At 44.0% G+C, this 18,764-nt stretch overlaps 1 protein-coding gene across 1 annotated transcript in view; it reads left to right on the top strand.

The window, feature by feature from the left end:
• SCNN1G (sodium channel epithelial 1 subunit gamma) overlaps positions 1 to 5,881 on the top strand; it is a 74,692-nt gene extending 68,811 nt beyond the window's left edge. The window contains exons 12-13 of the mRNA XM_078664168.1: positions 4,218 to 4,293; positions 5,432 to 5,881. Of these exons, the coding sequence (XP_078520294.1) occupies positions 4,218 to 4,293; positions 5,432 to 5,845 (490 nt within the window). The 3' untranslated portion in view covers positions 5,846 to 5,881. The remainder of the gene's footprint in view (positions 1 to 4,217; positions 4,294 to 5,431) is intronic.
• The last annotated feature ends 12,883 nt before the right edge of the window (positions 5,882 to 18,764 follow it).

Genomic DNA, 18,764 nt, shown 5'->3' with positions numbered 1-18,764 from the left:
TGACCACGTTGTCTGAGCCTGAACATCACACCACCAGCCGCTGCGTTGTCTGAGCCTGAACATCTCCCCACCAGTCACCACGTTTTCTGAGCCTGAACGTCACGCCCGAGTCGCTACTTTGCCTGAGCCTGAACATCTCCCCACAAGTCATTACGTTATCTGTCTGACCTGAACAACACACCACCAGTTGCTACATTGTCTGAGCCTGAACATCTCCCCACCAGTCGCCACAATGTCTGAGCCTGAACATCCCCCCCCCCCCCCAGTCGCCACGTTGTCTGAGCCTGAACATCCCACCAACAGTCACCACTTTGCCTGAGCCGGAACATCTACCCACCAGTGACCACGTTGTCTGAGCCTGAACATCACACCACCAGCCGCTGCGTTGTCTGAGCCTGAACATCTCCCCACCAGTCACCACGTTGTCTGAGCCTGAGCATCACGCCCCAGTCGCTACTTTGCCTGAGCCTGAACATCTCCCCACAAGTCGTTGCGTTGTCTGTCTGACCTGAACAACACACCACCAGTTGCTACGTTGTCTGAGCCTGAACATCTCACCACCAGAGGCCACTTGTCTGAGCCTGAGCATCACACCCCCAGTGGCCACGTGGTCTGAGCCTGAACATCTCATCACCAGTGGCCACGTGATCTGAGCCTGAACATCACACCTCCAGTCGTCAATCTGTCTGAGCCTGATCATCACACCCCCATCCGTCATGTTGTCTGGGCCTGAACATCACACCCCCAGTGGCCACCTTGAAGACAGCTTCAGAAAGCGTTGGTGGAACTTTAGTACTTACCTGGCACCAATCCCAGGGACACACAGAGGTGTTTGACTTCCAGACAGGTTAATCCAAAGGGGTTTACCTTCCAGGCACTGATGTGACTTTATTTCCACTTAGACAGTGTCTAGTTCCTTGCTTGGAGCGTACCCGCGCCTCCGTGTCTCATGGCCATGTCACAATTCCAGAAATCTGAGCTCTGGGCTTCAAGAGGTGTAAAATATACATCTGAGATTTGTAATCAGAGTGTTGTCCTTGTTAATTCTAGTCCATTGTGGTTCACTGCATGAGTGACAATATGCAAGTGCTTCGCAAACATAGCACACAATTTATGTTTACCGTACAGATGAATGTAAGAAGCTCGTGTTCTTATACAGATGTTATTTAAAGATTAAAGCACTGTTTGTTCCTGCTGCCTTCATCTCTGCATGTCTGATAAATGTCCTTTTTCTGGAAGACATGCAGTCTCTGTGTTCCGGTATCCATCATCATGAGTGTATGACTGTTGTGTATTCAGTGCTTGCTCTGTTCCCCCTTTTCATCAGTGCACTTTCTTTCATCTCTTCCAACTTTCTACATTTCTTTCTCAGTGTCTCTGCGATCAAACCTTAATTCTACTCTCTCCCAGTTCCTTTATTTCTCTTTCTTCAGCTCTACCCTTCTTTCACATTTTGACTCCCTTTATCTGCCTCCTTCCCTCCCTAGACATGCTGACCATCACCTCATATTTGTTTAACACTCCTTCTTCTTGTTTTCTCCTATCTCTCGCTCTCTATTTCTGTCTCATCCTACATGCAGTTCCCTGTCTTTTTCACTCATTGAGGGAATAGCTTTCTGGAATTAAGCTATATGCCCCAGCCTGAAATAGACATCACTTACAAGGGGGTGTATATTGAAGAAAGCACTCTCAAAGTTTTTCCTTCATCAAAACATCGCATGTGCAAAAATTGCAAGGCTATTTAGGTAGCCGGGAGGGTGCTCATTAAAATAATAACAACAATTAAAAACAAAAATTCAATAAAAAAAGGATCGCATTAAAAGTCATCATTTTTTTCTTAACACATACCAGTCAAATCTATACCAAAAAAAATATAACCAACAATATTCAGTTTTCTGGTAGAAATTATAGTCTTTTCTGGGTATAAGTCTTTGCACGTTGATTTGATCCAGCCCTGAAACTATTTCCATGGATGGGCTGCAAAGTTCTTCTTCGCAGCTCAATGCAACCAGAAATGTGAACTTTCTGGGTGACTGGAGCAGTCTGTTGGGCCTAAGGACACCATTGTCCATATTCGATGATATGGCTAAAAGCTTAGTTGAAACTAAATCCAGGAACCTGCAGTTCAGATTTTAGTGTAGGTGATGGTCAGCATTAGCCAGACAATGGATTTGCAATTTGCTAGCTGATTCTGTTGTTTCCCTTGACAAATGTGTCTGATAAATACCCCCTCATAAGGGGGCGCTGTTTCCTAAGACTGGACCATTGTTAAAGGATACTTTTCGTCAAGGAACAGTGTTCACCATCAGTTGTGATCCCTCCATTGGCTCCCCGTGGTGGACAGAGTTAAATTTAAATAATTTGTTCTAGCCCATCGTGCTCACCACGGGTGCGGCCCTCTCTATCTGCAGAGACGGTTCTCTTTTTTTGTTCCTTCGATCCATGTCCCTTTGCTTTGCCCAGGTCCCTCGCTTCAAGTATCAGAGGTTGGGGGCAGCTCCTTTGTTGTGAAGGCTGCCGCGGCTTGGAATGCCCTTCCTCTTGTCCTGCGGTCTATTCAGGTCCCAGTCGTTTTTAAAAGGAAATTAAAGACACACTTCTTTGCCTGGTAGTCTCTCTCCATACCCCTTTAGACTTCACGCTGGTACACTCATGAGTATCCACGCGCGTTATAAATATATATCACATAACATAACATCACTTTCCCCAGATGGTTCAACTTTTTTCGAGCCAGGACCTTCACAGTGGGGGCGTTAAGGGAAGGCTGGCAAAGCCCCTTGGATTCCTTTTGGTTGTCTGTGGGTCAGTAGAATTAGGCAAGCCACTTTTTTTGCCTGGCATGCTTGTTCTTCTTGTCCTGGCATGCAGATCACCGAGTCATACTCTGCTCTGTAAACCTTCAACGCCATTGTCTCTAAAAACAAAATGGTGGCTAAATCATCCCTCGCCCACGTGAGCAGAAAGTAAAGAAGGCATGAAAGACAGTCAAAAGAAACTCAGCGACTAAGAACACAGCAAATCACATCACTGGATAAACACACTTATGATATTAAATTAAAAAAAGGTGGGAATATAGATGCTGAGGCTACCCAATGCCCACAGCCGAACCACAGGGAGTAAATAGTTAGCCGGTTCCAAACAGAGACTCAGCATCCTTAAGCGACTTAGAAGCGGCATAGGGCAGTATGTATACACATTTTATATTCACCCATCCTGATACTCTTGTAGTTTATATTTCTACATCTTTCTTTCTTACTTACACACCACTACTTTATATATCTCAAATTACTTACATATAAATGTCTTTACTTCCCACTTCCTTTTCTCAGTTTCTACTTTTCGACATATCGCTCTCACTCGTCATTTTTCACTTATTCCTATTTATTTTCCTCTTCCTTACTCCCTCCTTCTCTATCATCCTTTTTTTTTACCTCATTGTTCTTTTTTCATTCTTCCCCTTTTGGTGTATCTTTTTGCGGTTCATTCATCGTCCTCTCTTTATTTTCTGCACTACCTTGCTTCATCTTTCTCTCCATAACATTCACATGAGTTGCATGTCAAACGTTTGGACCAGAATATCTGACTACAAAAACATAGGCTCAAAACAAAGAATGACAAAATATCTAACGTACATAAATATATTCGTACAAAAATGTTGAGAAACATCTAAATCTGGCATAAAGTACTTGCACTAAAATATATAACAAATGGTATCAGAATTGTTGGTTAACCCAATTCTATGATAGGTTAGAACCAAGTTTGGTTGACTTTAGGAAGAAACTAATTTTTGTAAGATGATTTTTTGGGGAGTGCATGTTAATGAGTGTCTGAGTTTGCAGTCTATGGGCTTTATTGGAGTTTGGCAGAAAGAACACGCTGTCACAAATCGGGCAGGTATCCGTTCGTTGTATCACAAGTTCATAATAGACTGGGGCACTTGTAATAAGGCAGATGGGAAATCTGTCACTTTTTGACTGGGTATCCCATCTGCCAAATTCTAAAGAGGACCTGCGTGTTTTTTCAGCCTATATGTGCATGTGGAAACTTCACAGAATTATTATCACACTTTTTGATAGGCATATATGCATAGATCTAACATTTTTGCAAGGTCAGTTTCTGACTTAATGGTACTTGAGTTTAAAATACATTGTACATGTTTCAAAGAAAGTACTTTTCTGGTTACCTCGAACACTTACATCTTCTTGTTTGTTTTGCAGATATGACCTAGCAAATGTGGGAATATTTTACAAAGATCTGAATCTGAGATCGATATCTGAGAGCCCAGCAAACAGTGTAAGTTTACTATTTTCTAAGGTGCTGATTCTGCTTATAGATCTCGCCTACAGGTTTATAGATCTTGTTCATACATTTGAATTACAGTTTAAAAATGTCCATATAACATTTTCGAATGGTAAAATTAATTCCAGATTAGTCGCCGGTACATTGTGATGCATTCACATGCACTGTTGGCATTTGCTGCATTTTGTTTTCTTTGAGAAAACACCATTCCAAGATGGCGACTAAAGCATGCGCATGTGTTGTGACATCATGACACAAACGCACAGCACTGCGTTATCTTGGAATGATATTTATTCAAAATATGCATTACAAGAAGCCACTGGTTTGCGGGTATGCATTGAGACACATGTGCATTGCATAACGGCCATCTTGGAACACGGTTTACTCAAAGAATGAAAGAAAACAAATTCCAAGATGGCCTCCGTAGTGTGTGTGCTTCAGGATGTAATCTTAGAAAGATTGCACCAGAGATTTCTACATATTTTTAACCCAATCACAGTTTTACCAAGGTTCCCCGAACACAGCTTTACCACTGACTCCCAAGCACAATTTTACCCTGATTCCCCAATACAGATTTACTAGACTTCCTTTCCTTCCACACAATGGTTTACCACTGAACCCTCAAACACAAAACGTGTCACAGTTTCTCAAACACCATTATGCCACATAGTTTCCTAAACACAGCGTCTCTGCATAATCCCTCAGACAGGTTTAGCACAAGTTCAACAAACTTTTACGTCTGATTCCCAAACACAGCTTTACCTTGGAGCACCCAAAAACAGTTTGACATAAAAGCCTTTCACAGTATAATCACATAAGACTTTAAGTGCAGGTTAAGTCACATAAGACTTTGAGTGCAGGTCAAGTCAAGAGCATTTCCAATCCAGATTTACAGCAGAGTATTCCAAATAATTACTTTGTCTGATGTCTCTCAAGCACAATTTCATCACAGAGTTTCCAAAACTCCTATCAACCTAAGGATTTCTCCAAGTGGAGCTTCTCATATGCTCTAAGTCCTATCTTGTTCCTACCATTAGCTCATAGAGTCTGTTTTCATATGCACTGGTGGGGATGGGTTAAAGGTGTAACCCTGGCAAAGTCTGGCTCACCATCTCTCTGTTTTCTCCTCCAGATTGCAACATTGCTTTCCAACTTTGGGGGCCAACTGGGCCTGTGGCTGAGCTGCTCCATGGTGTGCGTCATCGAGATTGTGGAGATCTTCTGTGTTGATTCCTTCTGGGTCTTTGCGCGACAGCACTGGCAGAAGATGCGCAAGCGCTGCCAGCAGAAGAAGGAGGAGCGGAGGCAGGCGCAGTTGGCGGCGGCCTCGCAAGACGCTGTTGCTGCAGACAGCGGACATGACAATCCCGTTTGCATTCAGGATGAGGACCCACCAACATTCAACACGGCCCTCTCCCTGCCTGTGCCATCCAACTGCCAGGTGCCTCGGACACCGCCACCAAACTACAACACTCTTAGGCTACAGACTTTCTTAGAAAATGGAGGCGAGCTCGAGGACTCTGAGGATGACACAGAATACCTCTGAAGAGCCACACTTGCATACTCATCCAGAACTTGTGATGTGACATGACAGAGACACACTTCCGATAAAGCCAGTCAACTTAGACTGGTTCGCAAGGCATTTTGGGTATTTTGTCCCTCTAGCAGATGCCTGTCCTGTGGATATGGTTTGAAGCTGCTAGCTAGGGCCTCTTGGTCCTGTCTCAGCTGGAAGCTGACTATGAGCTTGTATAGAATGCAAGTGTGCTAAAGATTGCATTTTCCTTTTAGGACCTTTAGCAGAACAATGCAAGCCAAAGTCTCATACAAACTGCCACTCAAGGAATCTCCAGGAAGTTCCCTTCCTGCAGGTGGACAGTTCTTTGTTAATCCCACCAGATGTCTCAAATGTAATCTCAGTATAAGCCATTGTCCAATCATAGCCTTTCTACAGAGCATCCCCCCTTACAGATGAGAGTAAGGGATGCTCCCACGTAGGATACCACTGAAGGCATCTTCCGATTGAAGGCTATCCATGATCTTGGCCTAAATGCGAGGCACCTTCCTCCATCAAGAGAGACAGCAGTTGAAGCCTCTGAACAAGTCACCATGCCTTCGTCCCACACCCCAGACTTTCAGCATTATCTCCAATGCAGCTTCTGCAAATCTCTGCAAGGCACCCTTTTGTTGGCCAATCACAATCCCAGGTCCTCCACATGTGCCACTCTGTAGTCCATAGGGCCACAGGCCCTTGAGCAAGAACTATGGCACTAGTGAGGAGGAGCATGCACGTGATTTGTAAGGAAAGGAGCGCAACAAGATAGGAAGGGGGGCATGGGACTTCCTGGAGACATGCAATTTAAAGAAGCAGAAAGGTCACCAGAGTGCTCTACTTGCACAATGGACAACATGGTGAAGTCTTGCAGCCAAGAATCTCTATGGGCTTGGAGCATCAAGACATGCGATACGCTGCAAATGGGACTAATGATAAGTCTCAAGAAGAAGTGGAAGACCCATGAGTCATCTGAAGAGAGCAAAATTCAAAGAGTTACACATTACCACGCTGGATCCATATTTGCGATGGCAAAATATTATTCAAAACTCCAACCACATGTTGTTGAGACAAGCATTCTAACAACTGTCCAGCAACAGAAGAAAGACAATCTCAGCGAATAGGGATGAGCTGGATAAGTGGACCCACAAAAATAATCTTTAATTGGAAGTATTGTGATACTTCTTCCCCTTCGCGCTGATATTAGGCAACACCTGTGCATTGCAAAGGTGTTTTCAGCAGGAATCTTCAAGGCGCTCCTCTGATACAACACAGGCTTGAGAAGCACTATCCTGCCACATACTATAAACACACCCCCTATAAGCACAGTACCACTACGCTCTTGGTATTTCATGAGCTTCTGAAAGTTGAAGGTTCTTCACGGACTCGCAGAGACCTGCCAGCATCACCTTTGTGTATTCTGAAACTTCTCCCTTGACCCAAGGCCACAATACTGTGACACGCCAATCAAATGGCCTCACTTTCTTCAGACAAGTAGGCCAAGTAATGCCATTCTGAAAATCACCACTCTGAAAAGCTTGAAGGATCCAGTGACCTCTCAAGCCATGCTGGTGTCCATCTCCACTAAAACTAAAATTCCCTTCCATCTGTCACCCAACGCACTGACAAAGGGAACCTGACATAGTTCCACTATGTTATACTTCCATTTCCAAGTCCACTTTCTGCAGATTATTATTAGTTTTTTTAAACTGTTTTTATTAATAAAGCTCGAGAAACCATATCATTCAAAAACATTGCCATTAGTACATAAGTGCAGATTATTTTTTGAAGCTATGGACAAAAGCCAGGAGTTCACATTGACCATAAAGTGTGTTGAATGTTCTTTTTTATTGTATGACAATTAAGTGCAGTGCAGAAGCATTGGGAACACAGAGTCTTGTGGACGTGGGGACTGTTCCCTGCTGAAAAAGGATATATATATTTTTAATGTCTTTATTTCCATAAAAAGGATTATATTTTTTTATTTCTAACAAAAAACTGTTCTTGGATTGTACTTAACCTATAGTCCACCAAGGAGGTATATATCAGCCAATAACCATCTTCTCTGTGTTGTAAGGCCTCAGGACACTGCATTGCGGCTGATATGTGCTAGCTAGTCTCTATGAAAATATTGCAAACAAATCTCTGTATGTATGTAGAGTAGCATGTAGCATGTATGTATGTTCATATACACATATATGTCCAAAATATGTGTAGACATGTCAGTGTTTGTGAGGGAGGAAGGCCTCTACTTAGAGACTTTGGTGTGCCACTTGTGAAGAAATGTGGCTTCCTCAGAACTTGAATGTTGCTAAGAGGGGGCGTTGCAACCCTCTGAATCTCCCATTTTTTACTTGAATAATGCTTGGCATGAACTGTGAGCCATAAAACCATTTTTCAAATCACATGTCCCACATCTGTCTGTGTGTTTTATTATTCTGGATTGTTTGTGTTTTGTTATCATTGGATTTTTAGTCTGGGTGGCCTTAAAAGAACAAAGCTGACAAAATGGCCAAATTGCTCAGGTGTGTGAAGGGGAACAAAGGAAGTCACGGCAGGAAGATTCCCCACCAGAGAAAGTACTTCTGCAGCATAGCGGCCCATTTAGAAAACACAGTAGCATAGTATAGTACTATGCGATTAGAAAAAGTGCCACAAAACACTTCCACAGCATCCCGTTCCTCACCAGAGGAGGCTGTGCTACAGAATGGCAACCACTTCAGAGAAAATGATGTTACAATATGGCATTTCCTACCGGAATAAGCCCTGCTACAGGTTTGCGACCCTCTTGGAGAAAATATTGCTACAACATGGTGCTCCTCACCAAAGACCACATACTGAAGCAGAGCATTACCTGTCAGAGAAAGGCTTACTGCGGCACACCATTGTTCACCTGAAGGCGGCACCAGCAAAGAATTGTATTCAGTACCAGAAAAAAGCATCACCATTGCTGATTAGAGCATGGATGGAGCAACCTGAGTCCTTCCAGAGTCCATTGGAAGCAGGGCTGGCTCATCGCCCTCTGTTGAATGGAATCCATGGATATATCTGCTCTGCATGACAGTACGATCAAGATGAATGGAGGAAGCATTGTACCCAGAATCCTCTTGGTGTCTTTCGGAAGCATTCTATACCATCAGCCAATCCATTCATCATTGTCTCCTGACAATCTGGTTTTGGTACAAAGATCCCAAATGAAACAGATGCTGACTTATTCTGTCCTTGTAATATCAGAGCATGACCCTACCCATCTGTATCTCCATTCCATGTGCTCAATTGTTGTGTCTCTCAAGGGTCAGGGCAATAGCATAGGTGCTGTCTCTCTCATCCACCATCCATCACCAAGGGTTCTTGCTGACATATGTTAACAACACTCAATCCTGCTAAGATCTGGAGATAATTTAACATTTCACCTACCTGATTAGTCATTGTCTCCCAGTCATCAATCAAGGGATGTGTGACCTGTCACCTTCCTGCCAGTCATCAATCAAGGGATGTGTGATGATCAGCCACTTGTCTTTTAGTCTTCACTCAAGGGATGTTTGATCAGCCACTGGTCTTGCAGTCATCAAAGAAGGAATGGGTGATCTGCCGCCTGTCTAACCGTGATCGATCAAGGGATGTGTGACCTGTCACCTTTCTCCAGGTCATCAATCAAGGGATGTGTGTGACCTATCACCTGTCTTCCAGTCATCGATCAAGGGATATTTGATCAGCCACTGATCTTGCAGTCATCAATCAAGGGATGTGTGACCTGTCTCCTTTCTCCAGGTCATCAATCAAGGGATGTGTGTGACCTGTCACCTGTCTCCCAGTCATCAATCAAGGGATGCGTGACCTGTCACCTTTCTCCAGGTCATCAATCAAGGGATGTGTGTGACCTTTCACCTGTCTCCCAGTCATCAATCAAGGGATGTGTGTGACCTGTCACCTGTCTCCCAGTCATCAATCAAGGGATGCGTGACCTGTCACCTTTCTCCAGGTCATCAATCAAGGGATGTGTGTGACCTTTCACCTGTCTCCCAGTCATCAATCAAGGGATGTGTGATGATCAGCCACTTGTCTTTTAGTCATCAATCAAGGGATGTTTGATCAGTCACCTGAATCCCAGTCATCAATCAAGGATGTGTGACCTGTCTCTCAGTCATCAATCAAGGGATGTGTGTGACCTTTCACCTTTCTGCTGGTCATCAATAAAGGGATGAGTGACCTGTCACCTGTCTTCCAGTCATCAATCAAGGGGTGTGTGTGACCTGTTACCTTTCTCCAGGTCATCAATAAAGGGATGTGTGACCTGTTTTCCAGTCACGGGATGTGTGATCAGCCACAGGTCCCCCAGTCATCAATCAAGGGATGTGTTACCATTTCCAGAAGCTCAAACCCAACAACATGGAGATCATTTTATTGGACCCCACACCTATGATTCAGCCTTAGAGCTGCAGCCAGAAAACGACTAATCTTGCATTGTCGAAGCTACCTCTCTGCAGCACCTGGATCAATGGCTCCCAGGGAGGATAATTGATTTCAAACCATACTGTGTGACCAATGAGCTCTCTTCTGGTTCTACATCCTTCCTTGTCCTACCCACCCACCACAAATTCCCTCTCAGGGTGATTGACTACTAGCTTTGCCATATGAACAACCAAGCATGCCTTCTCTGTTCAAGCTGTATCACTAGGGAAGCTCCTCTCATCGTAGTGTCGAGTCATCAAGGAACATGTGAGCGCCCGAAGAAGGCTCCAAACCTGGTTCGTGTCACAACCGCCCGCTCCAAATGTATCGTCATTGCATTTTAAACATGAGAGTGCACTACTACTGTATGCCATTGCCCAGTACAGAAAGCCTTACAGTCAAATGGCAATGTCAACAAAAGAAAGAACTACCACAATTTTGGAATTCACTTTCAGGAAAAACACTATCAAAGGAGGACACTACTTACCCGAGAAAGCACGGCCATAGTCATCATCATCATCTTTATTCGATCATATTAGAAATGACCATAAAAGCACACATAATAAGTACATCAATAAAAATGTTGTTACAAGAATATTATCATTTAAATTCCCCAAAATGTCTTCATGATCCTAGAATAAGATGAGAATGCATTAAAAAACATAATAAAAGAGGCAATTCATTTCTCGGATATTAATTCATTAAAATTTACAATCAGCTTAATGTGATAAATGTCAACCCCTTCCTTTTCTTCATACAGGCCCATAAGATTGTTGCTACAGAGTATCAAACCAAGGGGTTGGGTAGTGTTTTTAAATCGAATAACGCTACCCTGCACTGTTTGTGTCCCATTTTCTTTAGAATTGGCTTCAGGTAGGCCTTCCTTTCGCTCTCATAGAACCCACAGAATAGGACTATATGGGATTCGGTTTGTGGTGATAAATGATCACATAGGCACATGATTAAGTTGGAATGGTTATATGTTTTCTCTGGATAACCAAGCATTAAGGGAATTAAATTAGTGCGGAATCTTAGCAGTATGAATCTACGGCATGCGCTGTTTATTTTGGCTAAATAGGAAAAGTCTCCCACCATAGGCGCTGAGTTAAGGTGATAAACCTGTACTGTGGATTTCTCCTGATAATATTCCCTGTGCTTGTGTTCAGCCTTTAACATAAACATGCCGATGACTTTCTGCTTAGACACCTTCTTACATGCCAGGGGGTCTTTAAAAAGTTTGTGGAGCCCCATCTCTTTTAAGACTGACTCCACGTAACTTAGCCACTTTGACCTTTTCCAGTTATCCATCGCTATACAGTTCCTTATTACCATTTGGGTCAATGGTACTGTATCTCTCCTCCACATAGAGTGCCATAGGAAGAGCGGGGCTAGATGTATATATCTATACTAATATAATAAAGAGAGAGCTCAAACCTTTGAGGCGGGTAATCTCAGGAACCACAGCACCAATCACAACACCCAATACAGCGTTTGAAAGGGTAGTTGCAGCAGAAGGACATAGGCTATGCAGACGCCCACCGTAAACATTTAAAGGGTAAAAGAACCGTGCCAGCAAAGTAGTCCCTTGTGGGCGTGTCTGCGTTGTGCTGTGGGTGTGTGCTGGGGCGTGACTAACGCTGGGGGCGTGTGGTACGTTCCGCCCTTCATGCCATGTCTCATAGCGTGTGCTGTGGGCGTGTGCTGGGGGCGTGGGCGTGTGCGGGGCGCGGGATTACGGGGGAAAAAAAGCGAGCGTTGTGCCCAATATTTCATTGTTTTTTCTTCCCAGGTTCTGTACATTCCAGCTCCGGGTGTCAACCCTGCTCCCTTTAAATACCCCTGCACCCCATAATCATAATCCACCCATACTCCTTAAAATACCCCAACACCCTTAAACACTAACCCATCTTAACCCTATAAATATACCCTGTACCCCAAAACCCAAACCTATCCCTAAACCCTAAAAATACCCCTGTACCCCAAAACCCAAACCTAGCCCTGAACCCTATAAATACCCCTGTACCTCAAAACCCAAACCTACCCCTGAACCCTAAAAATACCCCTGTACCCCATAACCCAAACCTAGCCCTGAACCATAAAAATAACCCTGTACACCAAAACCCAAACCTACCCCTGAACCCTAAAATACCCCTGTACCCCAAAATCCAAACCTAGCCCTGAACCCTAAAAATACCCCTGTACCCCAAAATCCAAACTTAGCCTTGAACCCTTAAAATACCCCTGTACCCCAAAACCCAAACCTACCCCTGAACCCTAAAAATACCCCTATACCCCAAAACCCAAACCTAGCCCTGAACCCTAAAAATACCCCTGTACCCGAAACCCATACCTATCCCTAAACCCTGAAACTACCCCTGTACCCCATAACCCAAAACTATATCTGAACCCTTAAAATACCCAAACACCCCAAAACATATACCTCAGTACCCCAAAACATATACCCCTATACCCATACTTACCTTATCCAAACATTTAAAAAAACATGCTTTTACCATTCATGCATTTACAACGAATTTCGTTGTAAAAATATGCATGGTAAAGCATATAAAATGTAATGCCATGCGTTATAATGGCATTGCGGAGTTATGGTACTTTCGTAATGAAAGTATGCGGAGTGATGGTATATGGAAAGAAAGTTGCGGAATAAGGGGTGTTTACCCTCCCCGGGTAAGTACATTGGTGGCACGGCGGCCCACATCTCCAGCAACATACTCATATTTTTTCACCACCAATTTGAAAAATGCACACGTCTCTCTCACTGATGGCCAGCACGACATACACTTTTAGACACACCTCCCGCTACAAGTTCTAGAATTGCAAACTTTAGAGCTGGGGAGCTACGTTCGAATCTCGGCATCAGCTCAACATCCTGTGATTCCAGGCAAATCGCTTTGTCTCCCCGTGCCTACCACAAATTAATGTGTTCTTCTGTAATGTAAATTGTGCTCATGCCATGTTGTCGAGTTTGCTCTGTATAATATTGCAAGGAAAAATAAAGTAGAGAAACTCGAGTTCACAAACTACTGAACGCGCACTCTTAAGTGCATCAGCAGTGCACTGTGAATTGGAGCGTTTCACAGGCCTGTCAAAGATAAGAAATGCTATCAAAACGAAATCCTACAAAACAATATACTACTGGCCGGCAGCAATTCATACCCGGACAACGTCAGGACGGGCTGCTAGTACCTGATAAAGCAATACTGCTGCATGTCATTCCAGACCAAGAAAGCACCACCACAGCATGCTACTCCATACCAGCACAAGCACCACAGTGGCATGCAAAGCCATGCCAAGGAATGTGCAACCACATGATGATGCTCAGTCCCCAAGAAAGCACTGCCACAGCCAACCACTCCATACCTGATAAAGCAATTCGGCAGCATGTCATTCCAGACCAATAAAGCACCGCCACAGCACGCTACTCCATACCAACCCAAACACCACAGTGGCATACAAAGTCATGCGAAGGAATGTACAACCGCATGATGATGCTCGGTCCCTAAGAAAGCACTGCCACAGCCAACCACTCCATTCCTGATACAGCACTACTGCAGCATGTCATGTCAGACCAAGAAAGCACCACCACATGATACTACTCCATACCAGCACAAACACCACAGTGACATGCCAAACCATATTGAGGAATGTAAAACCACATAATGCCACTCAGTGCCCGAGAAAGCACTGCCACAGCCAACCACTCCATACCTGATACAGCACTACTGCAGCATGTCATACCAGACCAAGAAAGCACCACCACAGGATACTACTCCATACCAGCACAAGCACCACAGTGGCATGCAAAGCCATGCCAAGGAATGTACAACCACATGATGATGCTCAGTACCCAGGAAAGCACTAACACAGCCAACCACTTCATACCTGATAAAGAAACACGGCAGCATGTCATTCCAGACCAATAAAGCACCACCACAGCATGCTACTCCATACCAACCCAAACACCACAGTGGCATGCAAAGCCATGCCAGGGAATGTACAACCACATGATGATCTACAGTGCCTAAGAACGCACTGCCACAGTCAACCACACCATACCTGATACAGCACTACTGCAGCATGTCATACCAGACCAAGAAAGCACCACCACAGCATGCTACTCTATACAAGCACAAGCACCACAGTGGCATGCAAAGCAATGCCAAGGAATGTACAACCACATGATGCCACTCAGTGCCCAAGAAAGCACTACCGCAGAAAACTACTCCATTCCTGATACAGCACTACTGCAGCATGTCATACCAGACCAGACCAAGAAAGCACCATCACAGGATACTACTCCATACCAGCACTATCATCACAGTGACATGCAAAGCCATGGCAAGGAATGTACAACCACATGATGCCAGTCAGTTCCCGAGAAAGCACTGCCACAGACAACCACTCCATACCTGATACAGCACTCCTGCAGCATGTCATGTCAGACCAAGAAAGCACCACCACATGATACTACTCCATACCAGCAGAAACACCACAGTGGCATGCCAAACCATATTGAGGAATGTAAAACCACATGATGCCACTCAGTGCCCGCGAAAGCACTGCCACAGCCAACCACTCCATACCTGATACAGCACTACTGCAGCATGTCATGTCAGACCAAGAAAGCACCACCACATGATACTACTCCATACCAGCAGAAACACCACAGTGGCATGCAAAGCCATGCCAGGGAATGTACAACCACATGATGATCTACAGTGCCTAAGAACGCACTGCCACAGTCAACCACACCATACCTGATACAGCACTACTGCAGCATGTCATACCAGACCAAGAAAGCACCACCACAGCATGCTACTCTATACAAGCACAAGCACCACAGTGGCATGCAAAGCAATGCCAAGGAATGTACAACCACATGATGATGCTTAGTACCCAGGAAAGCACTAACACAGCCAACCACTCCATACCTGATAAAGAAATACGGCAGCATGTCATTCCAGACCAATAAAGCACCACCACAGCATGCTACTCCATACCAACCCAAACACCACAGTGGCATGCAAAGCCATGCCAAGGAATGTACAACCACTGATGATGCTCAGTCCCCAAGAAAGCACTGCCACAAACAACCACTAAATACCTGATACAGCACTACTGCAGCATGTCCCGACCAATAAAAGCAACACCACAGCATGCTACTCCATACGAGCACAAGCACCACAGTGGCATGCCAAACCATACTAGAGAATGTACTATTGCAGTATCCCACTCATTATGAGGGAATCACTACCACAACACTCTCTCCACAGCAGAGACTGACATAGCATAACACTCCATACCACAGAACATACTATTGCTACATCCCACACAATACCACGGCACGCCACATAAACCAGAGAAAGCTCTACCGAAGCATGTCGCACCAGTCTAGCGAGGAACTGCTGCAGAATTCGACCCTACACCACAGATAGCACTACCACAGAATGCAATCCCAAGAGAAAGAATTTCAGCAGCACCCTACTACACACCAGAGAAAGCGCCACAGTTGTATGCCACAAAATAGTAGTGCAACATGCTATTCCATGCAGGAGAAATCACCACACCGGTGTGCCACTTCACACCAATGAAAGTTGCACCACAGCAGGCCCCTCCACAATTGAGAAAGTAATACCACTGCATGCTGCTTCCTACCACACCAAGTAGCACAGTGGTATGACCTTTCCCTTGAGGGCTTGGACATACCAGGCTAATTTATACTTCATAAAGCACATCCACAGCGTGCCACTCCACACCGGAAAACGTACTACCACAGCATGACAGTGCATTACACAGAAACCACTACCACAGCATGACACTGCATTAATCCACCCCTCACCAAAGGAAAGAAACAGCTGCATCTTGGTATTTCCCGCCCAGGACAGCAGCAGTAGCATTAAAGCATGACATACCATTTGTTATCAGAGAAAGGACTATTGTAGCCTGGTGATCCTCATAGGACCACATGATAAGGTAGTATGCTAATAATTATAGATAGTCCAAATCTCTAAAAGTATGCAACGTTGTGTGGAAATATTTATACATTTTTGTAGGGAATAAAGGTACATTTTGCCAGGAAAGCATACGAAATCTGCGGAAACTATGATGAAAATGTATAATTATCTTTCACAATTTAAATGCAAAAAAAGTATATGTGTGGGCGCTGGGGACCCCGAAACTTCAGACACCCCATAATTCACCTCAATCAGAAACCCACAATTCTCTGGATTAGAGGTGGTGTTAAACCTCAGTTTCATAAGGCTGTGTGTCCCGCATGAAGACACCTCTCATCGGATCAAACATCAGAAATACAGTCAAGTAATCAAATGGGCCACTCAATGATTGAGTTCTAGATCAGTGGAATAAAGGGTTTTATTACAAAATTCAGAAATAGAACGGTACAGAATCAATGCCATAAAGGGTCCCAGTGGATAGGGCAATAGAGAAATGCAAAACAGAAATTATTCTTATACCAAGTGGCTCACACCCTTAATAAGGGTTTTTATACATTGTTTTCACATGTTAAATAACAAAACTGCTGACTCAATGTGGAGTATCATTTCGTCAGCAAATCAGAGCACAGTATTCCAATCCAAAAACTTTATTGCGGTCAAATATAACCATAAAAGCACATTCAATCATCAAATGGCAACCGGGTTTATGGGCTCCAATACTGGTGAATGTTTTTAACAGTCTTCCTAAAGCCAAAATGCCAGAAACTTGGGGTATTAGTATAATAGTCCCCATACATAAGAAAGGATAGTATAGGAATCCAGAGCACACTATGCGTATCAAATTGAATTTCAATCTTCAAATGGTCATACATATGGGATAGATCAGACCAAACATAAGTTTTCAAAAGTTTTATTGCTCAACAGTGTTCTCTTCTCAGAATCACTGTGCCTGTCACTCTAGCCTACACGTGTTTCATCACAGCATGTGGCTGTGAATCTTCAGGGCTGATCTTAATGATCGAGGCGCGTTGTCGGGTGACCGGTGATAATTCCGACCCGGTCCTTATCGGGTAGTTTCTGTAGAAACGAGAGCGGTACCGATGGTGTTCGGTTGCCGTTAGTCAAAAAAGGGGTTGCGTGTAGTGTTACACAGCATCAATAATTTAGGGCCGTTTGTTGCCCGTGGTTTGAGCTTGGTGCAGCTTCAGTTTCCAAGTGCGGGAACCCTAAAAAACCTGTTCACAGATTGTACATACATAAGAAAGGAGACAGGTCTGATCCCATGAATTACAGGCCTATCTCATTGTTAGATAACTCTCTAAAACTTTTAGGCCGTGTTATCTATAATAGGCTTACTACATGGATAGAAGACGGTGGGATCTTGTCATCATGCCAATTAGGATTCAGAAACAGGGTCGGTACAGTCGAACAATGCCTCAACTTGAAACTAATTATTGATAAATATAACATCGCACGGTCGGTTCCTATTTATTTAGCATTTATGGACCTGTCTTCAGCTTTTGATTTTGTTAACAGGTCCAAACGTTGGTCCATTTTATTGGAGTATGGTCTGGACATTGCCCTGGTTCACTTTTTAGCCTTTTTACACACAGACTCAAAATCCAGAGTGAGAATAGGTATGGGTGGAGAATTATCAGGACTAATTAAAATAGGTAGAGGAGTTAGGCAGGGGTGTGTTTTAGCACCCTTGCTTTTCATAATCTATATTAATGGCCTGAGTAAGTACCTTGAAAAATCTACCCCTGATGTCCCGTTAGTAAATGGCAAACCGATACCTGCTCTTCTGTATGCAGACGATGCAGTACTATTGGGACGAACACCTAACTCACTCCGTACTTTGGTCTTAAATGTGACAGATTTTATGGACAAATTAGACCTGAGGGTAAATTTAAAAAAATCTTTTATAATGTCTTGCGGGCCAGGCAAGCGACAGATGAACTCCATACAGGTTGGAGAAGGAAAACTTACTGCAACCTATAATTTCCCATATTTGGGAGTGACCTTTGCTGCGAATGGCTCATGGACTGGGCATTTGGCCCAGGCCACGAGCAAATTCTCAAAGGCCACTAACTCAATTTTAAGTATCCCGAGACCAAAGAGATATGATGGCATTAAAGCGATTGTTAAATTTTTTTAACTACAGTGTGTCCCGGTAGCGACCTACGGGGCAGAAGTATGGGGCATTGGGAAAAGTACCACTATCCAGCAAATAGAGAATAAGTTCTGCAGGAAATTGTTAAGTGTCCCAATTTATACATCTAATTTTATTACACATAGTGAACTAAACCTACAATTTGTCTCAGATTTTGTTAATACTCGCCCAGCGTTATTTTGGCACTCCGTTTGGACGAACCAGTCAGCAAAACTTACACAAGAGATAATAACTGACTGTTTAAATTGCGAAAGAGGGAGGAAGATCCCGTGGCTTTCATATGTGCATACTAGCCTGCAGGAAGTAGGTATGG

Source organism: Lissotriton helveticus, chromosome 10, assembly GCF_964261635.1.
Source record: "Lissotriton helveticus chromosome 10, aLisHel1.1, whole genome shotgun sequence".
NCBI classification, from domain to species: domain Eukaryota; kingdom Metazoa; phylum Chordata; class Amphibia; order Caudata; family Salamandridae; genus Lissotriton; species Lissotriton helveticus.
This window is presented reverse-complemented; position numbering and strand designations above follow the sequence as displayed.